Raw genomic sequence first — 20949 nt, forward strand, 5'->3', positions numbered from 1 at the left:
GTTTTGGGACAGGGTCTGTCGTTGAACCCAGAGCCCACTGATTTAGCCAGACTAGCTATTCAGGAAGCTGAGGTTACAGGCATACACCATCATGCCTGGCATTTCTACATGGGTGCTAGGGATCTGAACTCAAGTCCTCATGCTTACGTAGCAAGCACCTTACCCACTGAGCCTCTCCATAGATTCCCCTTCAATTTTTTTTTCCTCATGTGTAACAGATTTTTGGAAGGTAAGGTAACTTGCATAACACTTCCCCATGAGGATAAGCTGGCATACTCTAGTTATCTAGACATCTTCTTCCTAGAACTCTTCTAAGTTCTGAATTTGGCACCCCTTATTGAAGCCCTCATGCCCAGTGTGGTGGTATTTGCACATGGGGTCTTTGGGAAATGATTCAATATAGACATAAGAATGGGACCCTCGTGAGATTCATGCTCTTACAACAAGAGGCCTCAGAGAGCTCTCTCTCTCTCTCTTTCGCTGTCTCTCTCTTTCAATTATGTAAGGCAGCCATCTACAAACCACAGAGATAGCCATCAGCAGAACCTGAACACACTGTCACCTTAACCTAGAACTTTCAGCTTTCTGAACTGGTACAGAACAAATTTCTATTGTTTAAGCTGATCAGCCTATGATATTTGGGTGTGGCATCCCAAGTTTAATTTAACCATTCAGAATAAGTAACAAGATTAATTGAAAAAAGCATATTCAACAAACATATGTAAAGTCACTTACTTTGAATGATTTATAGCGTTCATCATTTAACAGAGCTTTAACTTCAGAACTTTCCCCATCTTCAATGATTTCCTGCAGGGAAAGTTGAAAAAAATATTTTAAATTAGACAATGGATAATCGCAGTGTAAGTTTAAAAATAGAACTAGACTTCCAAATAAGATGGTGGTGTAGTAGCCATGCCAAAGTAGCCTGGGGGGAGGAATAAGCAGAAGAACAAAAAATGCACTCTTCTACTAAAAAGTGAACGTGTATAAGGAATTATCAATCACAACAGAGAAGCGGGAGAGACCCGGAGCCTCTAGAAACCATACAAGCAGCCAGAATTGGCTGCTGCCATGGCAACAGCGGTCCTGGTTCACATGCACACCCAGCCCTGCCTGAGCAGCGGGAGTAGAAGCCAGGTGAAGGGATTTTCCACTCACACCAGCCTCCTCTCAAAGTCAAGAAACCAGAAGACAAACAGGACCAGCTGAGCAGCTCCAGTATAACTCCAGGAGCCCTCACAGCCTCCCGTCCCCCAAGTGCCAGTGCCATGAACCATCAGAGAACCACCTCCTCTCAGCCACACAGCATCCAGCGCAGCAGATCAGAACAGCAGATCCAGCAGCCCAACCAACCTGAGTCCACAGTGTAACAGAGAGGGACCCAGGTGGGTACTCAGCACAGGGGAGATTGAAAGCCATCCCAAAAGGTAACAGGATCGACTTACACAAAGCCAAGTACACAGGCCTGGACTGGAAGCACTAATAACACTTTGCGTATCAGGGAAGATTATGTGTTATATTTGATGTATTCTTTTTTTTTTTTAAAGTATTTTTATTTATTTATTTATTTGAGAGTGACAGACACAGAGAGAAAGACAGATAGAGGGAGAGAGAGAATGGGCACGCCAGGCTTCCAGCCTCTGCAAACGAACTCCAGACGCGTGCGCCCCCTTGTGCATCTGGCTAACGTGGGACCTGGGGAACCGAGCCTTGAACCAGGGTCCTTAGGCTTCACAGGCAAGCGCTTAACTGCTAAGCCATCTCTCCAGCCCAGTATTTGATGTATTCTTGATCAGCTTTATCATTCTCAACTAAGCTGTATTTTGGTGTTTCCTGATTTATAGGGCCTTTGTCTTTTTCTTCTGTCATTACTGGGGGCATGGTCTCACTCAGCCCCAGGCTGACCTAGAACCCATTTCAGACCAGAAATCTCAGCCTCCCTATTGACAGGATTAATGCTGTGGGGCAACATACACCCTTAGAGACTTTGACTTTATTAGATTATCTGTTTGTTTTAATCCCCACTTTTGCATAAATACTCAGTGCTAGTTTTTATTAAATGTCTATATTGCTCAGTTGAATTTTAGAATTTGCCAGTATTTTGCTCCAACAAGCCTACCAGAAAACTTGCATAGCAGGCAAACTCAACACCTAGGGTCACTTCTGCTATTACTCTGGGAGCAATATAAGAGTCACACCTGGCACTTTAAGCTCCTTCCCTGAATATATAAATTGGATTTACACAGATAAGATTACTGCAGAAAATTAGAAAACTCAAGCATCAAATTAACTCAAGATACAAAAATCCCTACATTACAACACAAGAAACACAAAAAATCAAGACACTATAATTGCATCAAAAATTATAAATCCATCAGAAATGACCTCCAGTGAGACTGCCTGACAAAGAATTCAAAAAAATGATTGTATCTATGTTCAAAGACATCAAAGGAATCAAAAAAGAAAACAAATTCCTAAAGGAATCTCAAAAGAACACAAGAAACCAACTTAATGAAATAAGGAGGCCAATACAAGATACAAGTAAGGAACTAGAAGTAATGAAAAAATACCAATCAGAAATACTAGAAATGCAAAACAGAGTAAGTCAAATAGACAACTTTGTAGAAAGTCTCACCAGTAGAATGGATCAAGGAGAGAAGAGAATGTCTAAACTAGAAGACACAGTGGCAGATCTAGTCCAACAAAGAAAAAGACAGCTGGGCATGGTGGCAGGATAGACTTCAAACCAACATTAGTTAGGAAAGATAAGGAAGGTCACTTTATATTGATTAAAGGAACACTCCAACAGGAGGACATTATAATGATAAACATATATGCGCCTAACATGGGTGCTCCCAATTTCATCAAACAAGCACTATTAGATTTAAGGTCACAGATAACACCAAACACTATTGCAGTGGGTAACTTTGATACTCCATTCTCATCAATTGACAGGTCATCCTAGCAAAAAATAAATAGAGAAGCATCTGGATTAAATGAGGTTATAGAACCAATGGACCTAACAGATATCTACAGAACATTCCATCTAAACACTGCAGATACACATTCTTTGCAGCAGCACATGGAACGTTCTCTGGACTAGACCATATATTGGGACACAAAGCAAATCTTAACAAATACAGAACAATTGAAATAATTCTTTGCACTTTGAACACAATGGGATTAAACTACAAATTATCAACAAGAAAAGCTATGCAGCATACACAAAGTCATGGAAACTAAATAGTACACTACTGAATGATGAATGGGTTATTGAAGAAATCAAAAAGGAAATTTTAAAAGTTCATAGAATCAAATGATGATGAGAACACAACATACCAAAACATTTGGGACACAGTGAAGGCAGTCCTAAGAGGGAAATATAGCTTCAAGTGCCAGTAAGCTTTAGCTGAGAGATTCAGGGATGGTTTAACATGTGCAAATTGATAAATGTAATGCATGTTATAAATGGACCTAAGGACAAAAGTCACATGATCATCTCAATAGATGCAGGAAAGGCATTTGACAAAATCCAACATCCTTTTGTGGTAAAAGTCCTAAAGAAACTGGGAATAAAAGGAACATATTTCAACATAATGGAAGCTATTTATGACAAACCTACAGCCAACATAATACTAAGAGGGGGAAAATTTGAAGCTTTTCCAGTAAAACCAGGAAGAAGACAAGGGTGTCCACTGTCCCCATTTTTATTTAATATAATACTGGAAGTCTTAGCTAAAGCAATAAGGCAAGAGACACACATAAAAGGGATACAAATTGGAAAGGAAGAGATCAAATTATCATTATTTGCAGATGACATGATTCTATACATAAAGGACCCTGAAGACTCTACCAGCAAACTGTTAGAGCTTATAAACACTTTCAGCAACATATCAGGAAACAAAATAAACACATATATAAATCAATAGCCTTCCTATATACTAACAAAAGACATGCTGAGGATGAAATCAGGGAATCACTCCCATTCACAACTGCCTCAAAAAAAAAAAAAAAAAAAACAATAATAAAATATCTTGGAATAAACCTAGCTAAGGAAGTAAAGAATCTCTACAATGAAAACTTTAAAACACTCAAGACAGGGCTGGAGAGATGGCTGAGCAGTTAAGCACTTGCCTATGAAGCCTAAGGACCCTGGTTCGAGGCTCTATTCCCCAGGACCCAAGTTAGTCAGATGCACAAGGGGGTGCACACGTCTGGAGTTCGTTTGCAGTGGCTGGTGGCCCTGGTGCGCCCATTCTCTCCCTCTCCCTTTCTCTCTCTCTCTCTCTCAGTCCCTCTTTCTCTCACTGTCTGTCGCTCTCAAATAAATAAATAAAAATGCCAAAAAAAATCAGTAAAAAAAACACTCAAGAGAAAAATTGCAGAAGACACTCAGAAATAGAAAGACATTCCATGTTCTTGGGTTACAAAAGTTAATATTGTGAAAATGTCAATCTTATCAAAACAATCTACTTATTTAATGCAATCCCCATCAAAATTCCAATGATATTTTTCATGGAAATAGAAAAAAACAATTCTAAAATTTATTTGGATGCAAACAAAACCTTGAAGAGCCAAAACAGTTGGAGCAACAAATATAAGGCTGGTGGTAGTTATCACCATACCTGATTTTAAGCAATATTACAAAGCCATAGTAACAACAGTGTGGTACTGACACAGAAGCAGATGTGTAGATTCATGGATCAGAACAGAGGGCCCAGATGTAAGTTCAGTCAGCTATAGCCATCTGAGTTTTAACAAAAATGTCAAAAGACACTGGGAAAGGTGTATATCTATATGTAGAAGGATGAAAATAGATCCTATCTCTCTCCATGCATAAATGGATCAAAGACCTTAATATCAAAACCCTGAAACTCTGAAACTGCTAGAGGAAAAAGTAGGGGAAACCCTTCAACATATTGGCAAAGGAAGTGACTTTCTGAATATAACCCCAGTAGCTCAGGAAATAAAACCACCAATCAACCACTGGGATCTCATGAAATTAAAAAGCTTTTTATAGCAAAGGACACTGAATAGAGAAAAAGATGATGCCGTCAAAATAAGAGACTAGTTGAGAAGAGGAGGCGTGTGACGGTGAGTGGATCTGTGAACGAGAAAGCGGGGAGAGGGAGAATTATCATGGTTCATTGTCTATAATTATGGAAGTTGTCAATAAAAAAGTTTTTAAAAAGCTTCATAGAACTAGCAGTTTTATTTCTCGTGAAAATACACACCTATCACTACAGAATGTCTTGCTGGTTTATCTGGACAAAGCAAGAATTTCTCTGGAATCTAGAAAATCAGGGCTGGGGAGATGGCTCAGAGGGTAAGAGTGCTTGTTACAGAAGTGTGAGGACCTGAGTTTGAGCCCCACTACCCACTGTAACAAACAATCCACAGCCTGGAGAGATGGCTTAATGGTTACGGCATTTACCTGCGAAGCCAAATGACCCAGGTTTGATTCCCCAGGACCCACATAAGCCAGATGCACAAGGTGACACATGCATCAAGTTCATTTGTAGTGGCCTAAAGCCCTGGCACACCCATTTTTTCTATCTACCTACCTCTCTCTTTCTTTCTCTCTCTCAATAAATAAAATAGATTTTTAAAAAACAAGCCAGATGTGGCCACCTGTAACCCCAGCACTGAGGCCGGGGTAGGGAAGAAGAGACAGGAGGATCACTGGGACTTGCTGGAAATGGTGAGCTCCAGGCTCAGTGAGTGACTTTGCATTGGATTAGACTAAAACTAGTGACCAATTCACCAGCATGCCTTACTGAGGACTCCTTAAGCATTATTAAACGCATAACTACTTCCCTGCTCTCATCCCAGAGCATTATAGATGCAGAGTCAGCCTGATGCACCTACCATCCACCACTGTGCTGGAGGGGAAGGCATGGGGCATCCTACACAGCCTGGTTTGGAAGTCACATCATTCCCTGGTCCAAGTTCTCAGGCCACTTGAGTCTTTAGTGTAAGTAATCACAACATGAGAGAACTCTTCTACATAACTCCACTGGGATCTTATTGGAGTATGGATTAATCCCATCTGTATGTCTATATATCTGTGTCTGATATCTACCTGTCTGTCTGTCTGTCTGTCTATCTATCTATCTATCTATCTATCTATCTATCTATCTATCTATCTATCTATTTATCTATCTGTGGAGAGAGAGAGAAAGAGAGAGAGCACCAGGCATGATGGTACATGTTTTTAATTCCAGCATTTGGGAGGTAGAGATAGGAGGATCACTGTGAGTATGAGGCCAGCCAGAGACTACATAGTGAATTCAAGGTCAGCCTGGGCTAGAGCAAGACCCTACCTCAACAAAACAAAAACAGAGAGAGAGAGAAAACGCAAATCTATATAATGTGTCTTCTGTCTCTCGGTCTATCTCCCCTACCTGTTTAGATGGCATATCTCACTTGGCTCTTACCTCTATGACACACTTCACCTTGCCTCCCAGCCAGGGAATTCCCTCTGTGTCTTTTACACTGATGATGGGGAATGGCAGAGATTTCAGGACAGAGGCAGCTCTCATAAACTCTACACAAGAGGCTTCATTCTCTCTAAACTCGCAGTTTTCAGCCAGTATGTCAAAGGCATCCTGAAGAATAAATCCAGGTAAGCAAAAGGTCTGTTTCTGAGCCCCTAGCCAGGAGTCACTCACGAACGCCTCTCGCTCTCCTTCACCTCAGGGACTATTTCCTTAAAGGTCAGCATCAACCTCCCACACCTTTGTATACCCCCACCCTCCCCATGGGAGTGCTTGGGTTGAATTGAAAAAGCAAGCACAGAGGGCAGAGTGCATCGTGAGTAAACCGACTTCACTGCCATCAGACCTTCAGGAATTGTTTAACCAAGCAACGACCTGGTACCCAATGGCATCCCTCTAGTCGTGGCTCGCCATACCCCTTCTAGCTTTGCTATCTTCCTCACTGGCTTAGGGCCAGGGTTCTGCCGTGACCCGTGGACATCCTCATCTCTTAGCATGCACAGAAAGCACAGCCAGTGCTTAACATGGGCTCAGTGCCTGCAGGTCACAAAGAGTGAGGGGTATTTAAGGCCAGGCATGTTTGCGTGATGAGCAGAGGAGGAAAGCTGCTGCCGCTCAGTGGGCTCAGTCGCTGCGAACTCCTGCTCTTCCTCCCACACACAGCACTGGAAGTCGAGAAATGAGAAGCTCTCTGCTTGATACTCTCCTGAATGCTTTACCCAGATAACCACGGGCCTCCCCGCAGCAGCTGTGAGCTTGTGGGGGTCCTTTGAACTGCTGCTGGCTTGAAGGGGTTCTGGAGACACTCTAGCTAATTTCTTGTTGCATAGATAAGAAGCTGACCGTCAGAGAGAGAAATCAATTTTCCCAGGTTACTTACTACCACCTCTCCTGGCTCTAGGTCTGCTGGCTTCCAGAAAAGGCAGGTGATGCATTTTTTGCTGTTTCTATGTAATTTGTTCTTACTATGTTTTGGGTTAACTTCAATAATTGACTTTTGCAAATATGTGCTTTAGACACGTGTTGTACTCATTAATGACAACATTCAATAAATAGAATAGTATCTACTATCTCTGGAGAGTATAACTCAAATGTATTTTCTTCTGCCCCAAAAAGACACACCCTTAATAGGAAGAAGGACCAGAGACTGGATTAGAGGATGGTTACATATGGAGAAAGCTTTCTCAGATTTCAAGCCTTCTTTTTTTTTTTTTTTTTTTTTTTTTTGGTTTTTGAGCTTTCTCAGATTTCTACAAAAATTGTAATTTAAACTGGGTGTGGTGGCGAATGCTTTTAATCCAACATTTGGGAGGCAGAGGTAGGAGAATCACTGTGAGCTCGAGGCCACCCTACACTACAGAGTGAATTCCAGGTCAGCCTGGGCTAGAGTGAGACTCTACCTTGAACTCCTCCCATCCCCCCCAAAGTTGTAATTGAACTTGCAGACCCAGAGGAAGAAACCGGAAGCCTCATTTGCTCTAGGCGTTGAAGTAAAGCCTCATTACCGTGAATATGTGGTTACAGTTGTTTAAAGTGGTCCTTCTCTTACAAGCGTACTGAGAGATCTTTTGCACAGCAAGTGGTGGAATCTTGTTGAGGCTTGAAACAGGAGTAGGCGAATAGTCTCTGTTCACCTACACAAATATATAAGCATATATTTTAGATGACAATTATATATATATATATATATATATATATATATATATATATATATATATATATATACATACACACACAACATTTATTTGAAGACAGTTTGATGGCAGTTTCTCTGGAAAGAGGATAAATGTATAGATGGCTCAATTTTTTTTCAAGATAGGGTCTCACTCTAGCCCAGGCTGACCTGGAATTCACTCTGTATTCTCAGGGTGGCCTCGAACTCACAGTGATCCTCCTACCTCTGCCTCCCGAGTGCTGGGATTAAAGGATGTGCCACCATGCCCGGCTTTTAGATGACTCAAATTTTATCTTATCCCTCTAATATTTAAATTTTCTAATACTGACATGTATTATTATTTTTCTTTGTATTAGTAGATATTAATTGTGTGAAATTGTGCCTTGAATTGGAGGCCAGCCTGAAGCTACATAGTGAATTCTAGGTTAGCCTAGGCTAGAATGAGACCCTACTTCAAAAACAAAAAACAAAAAAAAAATCTGTTCAGTGTCCATTATATGTCAAGTACTACACATGTTTTACAATGTATGTTGTTCCAATGTTTATGCCATCTTATGAGGTGGGCATTATAGTTACATGGTAGAAGAGGAAATGGGGACTCTGCAAAGCTAAATGACGTGGTGAGGAGGGAATCCAGGGTTAGCCCATGTCTGTGAGTCTAAAGACATGTGTGTGGCCATCCAGCAAAGGGGGACACTTACAACAAGCTGATGCCTTCCTGTCATCTCCACTGGTTTCCCTGCTCCCATGCACTCTATCAGCCAGGAGACATCGAGAAGTTCTAGCTCAGAGCTGGCTTGGATGTTCTGTCCCTGGAGCCACTTCATAACATCTGAGCCTGAGTTATTCTCTGCTACAATGTGGGTGACAGAATCACTGGAAAAATGAAGACAAAGTTTTCAGCTAACAGAGCTTTCAATATCCAAAACTGTTCTCTGTCTTCAATGTTTCCGGGGGTCCCATCTGATAAAGAAAGGTACACCCTAGGCCTGAGCATAGGCCTCCATGCAAGACTGTCCCCTCTGTTTAATTAGTGAAGCTTTAATGGTATCAGATACGAAAAAATGAGACAATGTTAACAAATCAATGGAAATGGAAAATCGAGGCCCAGAGAAGACGGGAGATGAAATGGTCAGAGTAGCACCTAGCGCAGAGCATGCAACCTTGATGTACTGTCATTGTGGTTTGTAGCATAACTTAACCCAGTGGTTTCCACTGTGAAGTAAGTTAGAAATACATTTTATATAATAACCCAGAGTCCAAAGGAAAATGGCTACTGATGAAGATATGCTTATCTGTCAGAGTCACTTAGGAATGCTGTAGCACAATACCTCAGGTGGTGCAATTTGCAAACAACAGAAATTTCTTGTGCATAGTTTCTGGAGGCTGGGAAGTCCAAGATCAAAGAAGGGTCATTCTTCACAAATGGCACCTACTAGGTGTCCTTCCATGGGAGGAGGGGAAGGCTGCTGTCTGAGGCCACTTTTATAAGGGCATTAATGTCATTCATCAGGGTGGAGCCTTCATGACCTAATACCATTTCCTTGACACTTAGGTTTCAACACATAAGAACTGCAGGGGTAATAGGCATTGAACCATAGCAACATTTTAGTATTTAATCATTTTACATTGACTTAATAGGTTGTGACCAGCCTTTGGGAAACGTTGCTTCACATGTTTTGAAGGACATCCCTGTGAAGTGAGATGGGAGGGATCTTTTCCCTATTAACTAGTGAGCACTCACATGGTCCAGGAACTGTCCCAATGCTTCCTATTCACAATCTCCATTTAAAATGTAATGACTCCTCAAGTGAGAAATTGCTTTAAATGCAAGAAAACCAGCTGAGCATGATGGCGTACAACTGGAATCCCAGCACTGGGGATGCTGAGGCAGGAGGATTGAAAATTTGAGGCCAACCTGAGACACATAGACTGTTTCAAAAACAACAACAACAAAAACACCACCAAACAATAAAAAAAGGAAAGACAAAATCCCAAGAACAGATGCTAAGTGACACCTGGAGAGTCACAGCTGTTAAGTGATCCTTCCCATATCCAGGTCAAGGATGTTATGCCTAGTTTTCAACAAGTCCTCACTGTTAGCAGCATATCATCAGATCCCATGATCTTTTAAGGCTCTTTCATGTCAAATAGTTTATAAATCAGCTGGGCATGGTGGCGCACACCTTTCATCCCAGCACTCGGGAGGCAGAGATAGGAGGATCACTGTGAGTTCAAGTCTACCCTGAGACTACATAGTGAATTCCAGGTCAACCTGAGCTAGAGTGAGACCCTACCTCGAAAACACAAAATAACAATCATGATAATAAATAAAAATAAAATATTTTAAAGGCAAGCACAGAAACAGGTGACCATCCATGAGAGCTAAGAACATCACCCTGGAGGGCGTGGAGACCCTGTCTTTAGGCAAAGAATGAAGGCTCCCTCTTCATGGAGGATGAAAAACTCAGAGCTAAGATTTGTAAGTCAATTCTATAATACAGAGCTTTCAAACATCTGAGCCTCATGAAAGATAGAAATACACTTTGAATTTTCATATAAAATAAAATCATATTAATGTTTTTTAGCCAGCATGTAATAATTGTACATATTTATAGGGTACCAGATAATAATTCAATACATGTATATAGTGCAGCTCTATCGTGGTAATTAGCATTTACATCTCCTTATATGTTTATCATATGTTATATGAGTCTACTATGTAGTCTCAGGGTGGCTTCAAACTCATGGCGATCCTCCTACCTCTGCCTCCCAAGTACTGGGGTTAAAGGTGTGAGCCACCACACCAGGCAAAATATTTTTATTTATTTATTAGAGAGAGAGAGAGAGAGAGACAGAGGATATGGGTGTGTCAGGGCCTCCAGTCACTGCAAACATGGGTCCTAGGAAATCTAACCTGGGTCCTTCGGCTTTGCAGGCAAGCACCTTAACTTCTAAACCATCTTTCCAGGCCCTGTGCTTGTCTTTAAATGTGTCTGTGTTCCCTGGAAGTCATTCTGGGAGCTTCCCATCTGAAGGCAGGATTTATTTTGTAAACAATGGCTTTGCTCATTTACAGTTAAACTAAGCTGCTTATGGTTTTAAGTCCCTCCTGCCAAGTTCCCTTAACAACTGATATGTTTAGAATCCTTGAAACGTATAAATGTTTTGGTTGTATTCTGCATTTGCCATAGCAACAATATAGGCAGGTTTCATAGGTCCAGCCCTGCCTACCCATGACCCAGATGACCTTGCCTTGGCCTACTTTAAATGACATGATCAAGTTTTTGGTTAACTTGAAGCTTACAAATTATGAAATAGAAAGTAGTTTGCTTGGAAAGAAGGGATTCAGGGGACAGGGGATCCCAGAAGAGGAAAAGGCAGAGTACTATGATCATGGCCTATTGTTTATATTTATGGAAGTTGTCAATAAAAAAGTCTTGGAAGCTGGGAGTTCTAGCGCACACCTTTAATCCCAGCACTCAGGAGGCAGCAGGAGGCAGAGGTAGGAAGGTCATCGTGAGTTTGAGGCCACTTTGAGACTACATGGTGAATTCCAGGTCAGCCTGGGCCAGAGCAAAACCCTACCTTGACTCCCCCCACCCCCGCCAAAAAAAAAAAAAAAAAAAAAACTGGGGAGATTGCTCAGTGGTTAAAGATGCTTGCTTGCAAACCTTGCTGGCCCAGGTTCCATTCCCCAGTACCCAGGAAAAGCCAGATGCACAGAATGTCACTTGTGTTTGAAGTTTATTTATAGCAAGAGGCCCTGCCATGCCCATTCTCTCTTTCTCCCTCCTTTGCAAATAAATAAATTAATTAAAAAAAAAAAAAAAAGAAAGTAGGGCTGGAGGGATTGCTTAGTGGTTAAGGAGTTTGCCTGCAAAGCCAAAGGACCCAGGTTCGATTCCTTAGGACCCACAGATAGCCAGATGTACAAGGGGGCACACACATCTGGAAGGCCCTGGCATGCCAATTCTCTGTCTCTCTTTCCCTCTCCCTCTTTCTCTGCCAAATAAACAAATAAATAAAAATAAATAAAAAAGAAAGTAGTTCATAACAGAACAAGAATAAACTTTTTATTCCTTGCTCTTGAATTTATAAAGTTTTATTAAGTTGCTGTTGATAAAAAAAATTACTCACTTGTTATAGAAAAACATCTTTAATTACAAAGATGACTTTTGGTAAACACATTTCTGGAAGAGGTTTTATATTCACCAGGTAAATCATTCTCTGAGAAAATATTTCTTGAAGCTTAATGTGTGTAAGAAAAGTGTCTAAGTCCTGCATGAGAGGTCTACCGAATGGCCTCCTGGAGTCAGGTAGGGAGATCCAGGGGTTGATTCTGTGCAATGGTTTACTTGGCCTTCTAGAAAGCAATCCTCTCCTCTCAAGGGCTCTCAGGGGGTGTTCAGTTTGGAAGCAGAGAAGAGGAAGGAAGCATGCAAGACACATGAGCAAAGTGTAGAGTACCTAGCACACTTGGATTTGGATAAGGGTTCTGGAAGGGCCTGGAAAGGGGCCAGTTAAGCATGTGATTTTGTAAAGCAGGCAACCATTCTCTTTCATCTGGTCCTCCCTTTATTTTGTAAACAATGGCTTTGAATATTTTGATTACATACACCAGAAATTTAAAGTGCCTGCACATTGTCAGAGATACTCAGAGCTCAGTACTAGTTAAGGCAGTAAGTATAGATTCTATAAGGCCATGGTGATTTCAACAGGGGAGGGTCACATAAACTAACTAAAGCAGGGTATGGTAGTGTGACCCTATGCCCCCATGGGAGGGCGGGAGGAGCTTGCCACTGGGGTGAATCTGAGCTCCAGCCCAAAGGTGCCCAGAAAGGTCTGAGCTCTGGCTGTGCTAGCTTGCCATGCTGGCTGTTTGGTGGGGTTTGCTGGCTGCTTGGGCTCATGAATGGGAGCCAGCTTCTTCCACCATATAATGGAACTTCCCCTGGACCTGTAAGCTTGAAATCAATCTCTTGTTCCCATAAACTGTGTCTGCTTTAAATGTTTATCCCAGCAATGTGAGGCTGTCTACAACACAGGGTAACCCTGAAGTTAGACGCTCACCTCCCAAAAAGACCCATGTGAGAATTATCTCTTTGAGACTTAGCACTTCAAAGAGAAAGAAGCTATTTTTGAGTGGTTAAATGGTTCGCATCTCAAAAGGGCAGAGAAGGGATGTATAATTTCAGCTTTCTAAAGCAACTAAGAGGAGATTCAGGGACATAACTCTGCATGCTGAGGTTTGGCTGCAAAAAAGCAGTAAGTTCTTTTCCTCAGGCAGGTATTTTAAAAGGGGTATCCTAGGAAATTGCCCTTAAAACTCTAGAAACCATGCTAAAGTTTGGTCAAGGGCAGGGTTTCTAGCAATATTCAGATGGAAAAACATGGATTTTACCACCCCAGGACTTTGGGGCAATAGCTTGGAATAGTGAGGGAGGGAGGAGTCACACTGCAAGGGGCATACATTGAATGGATAGAAAGTATAAGCTGGCAGGTTAGATAAACAAAATTAAAATAATACAAGAGCTGAAAGTAATGAGCTGTGCAGGCAAATGCTAGCTTTGCTTGCTCTTTTATAAAGGGAAGATTAATGCATACTTAGAATATGTAGTCTACGTTTTTGTTTTTGTTTATTTTTTATTTTGGAGAGAATTGGTGCACAAGGGGCTCAGCCACTGAGATCAAAAGCCAGGTGCTTGTGCCACCTAGTGGGCATGTGCAACCTTGCGCTTACCTCACCTTTGTGCATCTGGTTTACGTGGGATCTGGAGAGGTGAACATGGATCCTTAGGCTTCAAAGGCAAGCGCCTTAACCACTAAGCCACCTCTCCAGCCCTAGTCTACTTTTTTTAATATTAGACAACAGTCAAGGTACAGTTATTGACTCCCCTGTCTAATTGTCTACTTGGTTGTTTCAAGACTGTCTATTTCCAGAGCTTGATAAATGCATGTAGAGTGGGTACTAAGAGAACCCTTTGTCAGTGATGGAGTGATGCTGAGTGTCACCTTCAGTAAAGACAGTGTCTTCCACTATAGGCAGGTTACAGAGGTCTTAGCAGAACACCAGCAATGGAATTTAGCAGGGATGGGCCTGCTAGGTGCATATAAAGATGGAGCACCATCCTTCCTGGTCACAGTCCCTTCTGCCTTGATCAGTGATCTGACTCAGGGCACAGAGAAATCTAGCTTAAGTGTTTCTAGGGGAGGGCTGTGGACAGAGGAAAGTTTTCAAGTAGCTCAACATATGGGAACTCAGGATGAAACCAGGCCTCAGCAAGCAAAAGATTCTGATCCTGCTTAAGCCCGTCTTAGGTGAGTCCAAGAGGGTGAAGTGCTCTGAAGTTTGGGATACTGATCAGGAAAAAAATTGCAATATCCTTTCCTTCAATGTGCAAAAATACACCAAAGACTTTCTAATAGGGTGTTAGTGGTCCAGGAAAGTTCCTCATTTCTGATTTTTTTTTAAATTTTGTTTATTTTTATTTATTTGAGAGTGACAGACAGACAGGAAGAGAGACAGAGAGAGAGAGAGAATGGGCACACCAGGGCTTCCAGCCACTGCAAACAAACTCCAGATGTGTGTGCCCCCTTGCGCATCTGGCTAACGTGGGTCCTGGGGAATCGAGCCTCAAACCGGGGTCCTTAGGCTTCACAGGCAAGCGCTTAACCACTAAGCCATCTCTCCAGCCCTCATTTCTAATTTTAATCAAAGAATTGAATTGTAAAAAGACTGAGAAGAATAATTACTAAATTATTGTATTTGTTGAGGGAAGTACAGAGTCAGGAAAAGGTACCCACCTGGCTAGAGATCCCGCCTGGGAAAACCATGGGAAGAAAAGAGAGTAAAGAGAGTCCAAGGAACTCCTGCCATGTGGAGAGCTGGAGGAGACAAAGGACCCAGGTAGAGACTAAGGGCTGGGAGCCCCCAGCCAAGGGACAAACTCACCCACTACTTGAGAAGTTCCCAAGTAGTCACAGAGCCTTGGCAGCATGTCCCCCCCTTGCAAAGGTATTTATAACCTTATAGTGGTGGGCCGTCTTCTGGCTTAGGTGAACCACAGGGACAGCTGGTTGGTTAAGGGTTAGGGGTTGTCCCAGAAAGAGGCTAACCCTGACACAACGTTCTAGGGGCTGAACTTGACCAACCACAATGTTTAAAGAAAGATCTCATTCCCAGGAGGGGCTCTGATTGTTTATGGAAAAACAGGTCTAGGGAACTAGGTAAGAGATAAGTCATCTCATCTTTGATTTCTAGCACGTGCAAACTTTCCTGCCTTTTTTTACCTTCAGGGATCTAGTCACCCTAACTGTACTCCCTCTCAACTTGATACCTCCCCTTATTTATGATTTAAAAACCAACTTCCTTGCCAGGTGTGGTGGCGTACATCTTTAATTCCAGCACTTGGGAGGCAGAGGTAGAAGGATCACCGTGAGTTCGAGGCCACCCTGAGACTACATAGTGAGTTCCAGGTCAGCCTGGGCCATGGGCCAGAGTGAGGCCCTACCTTGAAAAAAACCACAAAAAAACCCAACTTCCTGTGATACATAGAATATGACTGAAAGTCTACACAAATATGATACACATTGGAAAGAATGAAATCTCTTCAGACCATTCAATACTGACAGGGAACTAGTCAGATAACTTTATAATTAGGTAACCAGGACCTGAAAAGATGTCTGACCATGCCTGCCTACTGTAGCAGAGCAGGAATTCAGAGGCTGTTCCAGGTTCACTCAATCAGTTTTCTCATCGCCTATTCAGGTATACAGGCTCCTTCCTGAGGCCAGACTGTCAGCTCTCCCTCGGGCTAAAGTGAGGGAAAGGTCCACCACAATAAGATTATAACTAGATCCTTACCATGTGGGTAAGGTCTCTTTCTTGGCTGTTCACCTTCCCTGAGCTTTTAGATCCCTGCCTTGGTAAGCGCTGCTTGTCTCAGCCAAGATGGGGGAACCTCTACTCCAACTTGGGCTCTCTACCCCCTCACGCCTTCCACATAGCAAGAGCTTTCTGTACTTTTCTCCTCTTTCCTTCTCTTAATCTAACAAAGGCTCTTTATTTATTTATTTATTTTATGAGACAGAGAGAGAGAGAATTGGCATGCCAGGGCCTTTGGCCATTGCAATTGAACTCCAGACTCATGCGCCACCTTGTGTGCATGTGCGACCTTGTGTGTGCATCTGGCTTACGGGGGTTCTGGGCAGTTGAACCTGGGTCCTTAGGCTTTTGCAAGTAAGCACCTTAACCAGTGAGCTATTTCTCCAGCCCTAATAAAGGCTCTTCAAGTTTTACCCTCTGGTCTATGGATTATAATTCTGTAAATTTGTAAGACTAGGATCTGGGGATACTCTAAATTTATTGGTGTGTTGTTGCATTGGTGCATTGGCAAGGAACCTCACACTTCCATTACATAAGTGTAACCCCAAAACTCCTGATACAGTACATTGAGGGTCCAAGTAAAGTAGGCGTCAGGGTTGTTTTCTCTCAAGTTTGATCCTCTTGATGGCCCAGGGTGAGCTATGGAAAGTGCTAGCTATTTTCCCTTTCCAACTGATGCCGACTTATTTACGTACAAGCATTCTGTCTGAGAACGAGTTCTATATACTACGGAAGAGACGTGTCGCCATCACTGTTGGGAAGTGCCCTATTTGCCGTAGGGAGACAGCTCAGTCAGTGAGGTGCTTGCCTAGCAAGAGCAGCTGGGTGCTATCCCAGCACCCAGGCCAGTGCTGTGTTTGGTGGTGAACCTGCAGTCTCAGTGCTAGAGAGGTGGACACAGGGCCATCTCTGGGATCCACTGGCCACCTGGTCTAAACTAACTGGTGAACTCTGGGCCAGTGAGCGATCACATATCACCAGAAGTGAATGACGTTCCTAAGGACCGAAGCTGAAGTTGTCCTCTGGCCTCCACACACATGTGCACATGCATGTGTGCATACATGGGGTGTCCACACACATATGAATGTGCCTACACACATATGTGAACACTACACATGCAGATACTCAAGTTTTTTTAAAGTGCCTTTTATTTTAAAACCAGCATATGGTCTTATTTTTAAAAATACACGTCTTCTGGGCTGGAGAGATGGCTTAGCGGTTAAGAGCTTCCCTGTGAAGCCTAAGGACCCCGGTTCGAGGCTCGGTTCCCCAGGTCCCACGTTAGCCAGATGCACAAGGGGGCGCACACGTCTGGAGTTCGTTTGCAGAGGCTGGAAGCCCTGGCGCGCCCATTCTCTCTCTCTCCCTCTATCTGTCTTTCTCTCTGTGTCTGTCCCTCTCAAATAAATAAATAAAAAATTTAAAAAAAAATTATTAAAAATATATGTCTTCTATAACAATTGTAAAACACAGAAAATAATAGTAAGTATAATCTCTCTACTTCCCCACCCCACACCAAGAAGCCACCCTTAACATTTCCACGGCTTCCTTCCTGTCTCTGTCCTAATTGCTATTGTCATGTGACCTAGTTTATGTTGTGGAGAGACAACCTCTCCAATGGATTCAAAGAATAAGAAAATTAAAAATCTTCACATTTTACCTTTGTAAAGCTGATTTTTGAAGGACACCAGCATCTATTTTCTCATTCCATGAAGACATCAAATAGACTATCTGTTGAAAGCTAAGGTGCGGGAGGAAAGTGGAAGGCTTTGCTCCAGACCACAGAACTGGGAAAGGTGAGAGCCAGGATTTGAAGTCATTGGATCTCTTCTTATCTAGCTATTTCTCTAGAAAATAGTGTTGTTTTCCTTTCCAATTAGTGCCTGTATACTTCAGTATCAAAATTCTGTTTGAGACCTAGGATTTCCTGTGGTTTGTTTTTGCTCCACAGAGCGCTGCGTGTTGACTGCGTCCTCCGAGCTGCCAGCCTGGGAACTTTGCCCCCATCGCAGGCACAGCAGCAGTCTGCTCACTGGGCACCCGTTTCCTCTGTCGCCAAGCAGCTGACATGGTCCCTGGCAACAGGCATCTGGGTCACGGAGTTGCCTGTTAGTTTTGCCTCTCATCATTGCTTTAAGTTTCTGCCTCAGCCACCAGCGGGGATTTGCCACTTTCTTTGTCGTTAAGTCAAAGGGAAGCCTGGACGAGTCAACAGAGAGCTCGCTGCGTAAGTGGTACTCGGGAGATGCTGGCTCTGGCCTTCCAGCCTGGCCCTTGCTCAATTTCCTTACCATGAAAATCAGGTCCATATTTGCTAAGGATGTTCCTTTCTGAGTTTTAATTGCCCTTTTAATCTCTTTCAGTTTTGTTTAACCTCTACTTAGCTCCTATTTTCCCTTGCTAATTCTGACACTTTATGTAAGTCTATGAAATTAGGAACATTTAAAAATTAGATGAAATGTAGGATATCATGGAAAAGATGATAGGAAATAGAACTGAGAAGAGTTGTAGGGGCTTGCAGAAAAAAAAAAGAGACAGTCAACAATAAAAAATCAGATGGGAAAGAGATGCTAGGAAACTCAGGAATGTCTGACTGAGGACACTCAGCAGAATACATGAAAACTTAACAGAGAAAATTCAGTGTCCTCCGGATTATGGTGTTGTGAAGTTTAACATGTCTGGTGATTGGCTTTTGAAATGTGTCTCTCCCAAATTGATGTTTCATCCCTAAGTAGTTCTTAACAATTTCTTTTTTTTTTAAATTAGGACTAGAGAGATGGCTTCAGGATTAAAGTGCTTACCTGCAAAGCCTAAGGACCCATATTCAACTCCCCAGATCCCACATAAGCCAGACGTACAAGGTGACACATGTGCACAAGGTGGTGCATGCATCTGGAGTTTGGTTATAGTGGCTAGAAGCCCTGGCACACTAATTCTCTCTCCCTCCCTCTCTTTCTCTTTCTCTCTCTCTCTCTCTCATAAAAAGACTAGTCTGTTGGGCTTGCCTTAAAAATGTATGTATTTATTTGCAAGCAGAGAGAGACAGAGAAGGAGAGAGAGAGAATGGGTGCACCAGAGCCTCCAGCCATAGCAAGCAAACTCTTTGTGGGTAATGGGAAATTGAACCTGGATAATTATGCTTTGCAGGCAAGTGCCTTAAGCACTGAATCATCTATCCTAACCCACAATTTTTTTTTTGCGGGGGGGGTTTCGAGGTAGGGTCTCACTCTAGCCCAGGCTGACCTGGAATTCACTATCGAGTCTCAGGGTGGCCTCGAACTCATGGCCATCCTCCTACCTCTGCCTCCTGAATGCTGGGATTAAAGGCGTGCGCCACCACGCCCAGCCACAATTTTATTTTTAAGTAACGAAGATTTTTTAAAAACTCAAGATTTCACATAAAATGCTCATAATTTGTCTGATAAAATGGTGATCAGTGTACTCCCTGCACAGTCATAGCCAGTGAACTGCCTGGACCCCCACTCTGTCCCTCGACAAGCCCCTGGCAGCATCTGCAACCGTCATGGATGTCAGGAATTTTACATCACTGGGTTTTCTTTTCACTGACTTGAGAGCAGCAAAGAGCTTACAAGGATAACTTAGAAAAACAAGGATAATTGCTGTTTCTAATGAGCTAGATCAGCAGTGACTCATCTAGACAGTCCAAGTGGCAGCTTCATTTTCCTCCTTACCTGGAGTGGGATCACATCACACCAGGGTCACCGCAGCTTTAACCAGCATCCTTCTCTGAGCTCTACTTGGAGCACTCTTTGGAAAACCATCATCAAGACCATATTTGGGGAGCCTGTGTTGGCCTAGCTCATCCTTAACACTGGTCACCTTAGCATCATAGCCCGGTGTTTAGGTAAAAACCAAGCAACCAAACCGTCCTTTCTGCCCCAGAGTAGCAATTTTTTTTTTGCGGGGGGGGGGATTGAACCTCATGTTCCTTGTTCCATTTGATCAAGAATGAAAAGGAGTGATTTCACCTTGAAATTTTCTGACTAGTTTTCTGTTTACTGTTCTTAGGTAACTCATCCCAAAATCATGAAGGTTCAGACTAAAATTTTTTTTTAATCTTTCCTTTTGGTGCCAACTCATTTCTATAGAATTTCTGCCAGCCCCCACTCTCCTCATTTCCCATAGCTAATTGGGTCAAATTCACTCGTTGACTTCAGACCTGCTGTCTTCCCAGTGGAAGGAAACACCACTGCTTCCATAGGTGGGAGAAAACAGGCTCCTGGGCTCCCAAGAAGCTGTCCTCAAGGCCCCTGCTTATTTACAAAGTGATCCGGGGGTGTCCTACCTGAGCTCATTTTCCACCCTGAACCCTTTCCTGCGGGCCAGCTCCATGAGGAAGGCTCTGCGAGTGCTTCCCATCTTCTTCTCCAGAATGAAGAGGACCAAGTCTTGAAATCTGATGTCGTGAGGAGCAGAGGCCACTGAGGCACTCCTCTGCCTGGGTCTTTTCTTCCGAGGGCTCCAGTGGGCTGCTTGCTCTGGGTCCATGGAGACAGCCTGCTCTGGCCTTGGAGGTTCTAGTGAGTGCTGTCTCCTGCCTGCTGTCAGACTATGAGAACAGGGCAAAGCTTCATGGGTGCTGCCCTGGTGACAGCTTCCTGCTGAAAGAATTTCTATCTCTGTTCATTTCCTTTGCCCTATGTGGAAATCTTGATAAGAACAATGAGTTAACTTTTGTTTTCATATGCATGACCTCTTCAGCTCCTCAGAATAATCTTACGAGGAAGGTAGGGAAAATTCTCTGTTTACATATTCTTATTTCTGACCGTGTTCAGGCCCTTCTTTTACCTTCATCTATTAGACTTCCTTTAACTCCCAATTCACCTGCATTCTTTTCCACCAGCACACAATCATAACAGTACACTGGA

General features: G+C 42.8%; 1 protein-coding gene across 2 annotated transcripts in view; it reads right to left on the reverse strand.

The window, feature by feature from the left end:
* Dntt (DNA nucleotidylexotransferase) overlaps positions 1–20569 on the reverse strand; it is a 31832-nt gene extending 11263 nt beyond the window's left edge. For both annotated transcript variants that reach the window (XM_045139574.1, XM_045139566.1), the window contains exons 1-5: positions 20367–20569; positions 8874–9048; positions 8003–8131; positions 6438–6608; positions 736–807 (exon numbers count right to left, since the gene is read on the reverse strand). In XM_045139574.1, coding sequence (XP_044995509.1) covers positions 736–807; positions 6438–6608; positions 8003–8131; positions 8874–9048; positions 20367–20569 — 750 coding nt within the window. The remainder of the gene's footprint in view (positions 1–735; positions 808–6437; positions 6609–8002; positions 8132–8873; positions 9049–20366) is intronic.
* Between the last annotated feature and the right edge of the window lie 380 nt (positions 20570–20949).

This window comes from Jaculus jaculus, chromosome 1 (genome assembly GCF_020740685.1).
Source record: "Jaculus jaculus isolate mJacJac1 chromosome 1, mJacJac1.mat.Y.cur, whole genome shotgun sequence".
NCBI classification, from domain to species: Eukaryota; Metazoa; Chordata; class Mammalia; order Rodentia; family Dipodidae; genus Jaculus; species Jaculus jaculus.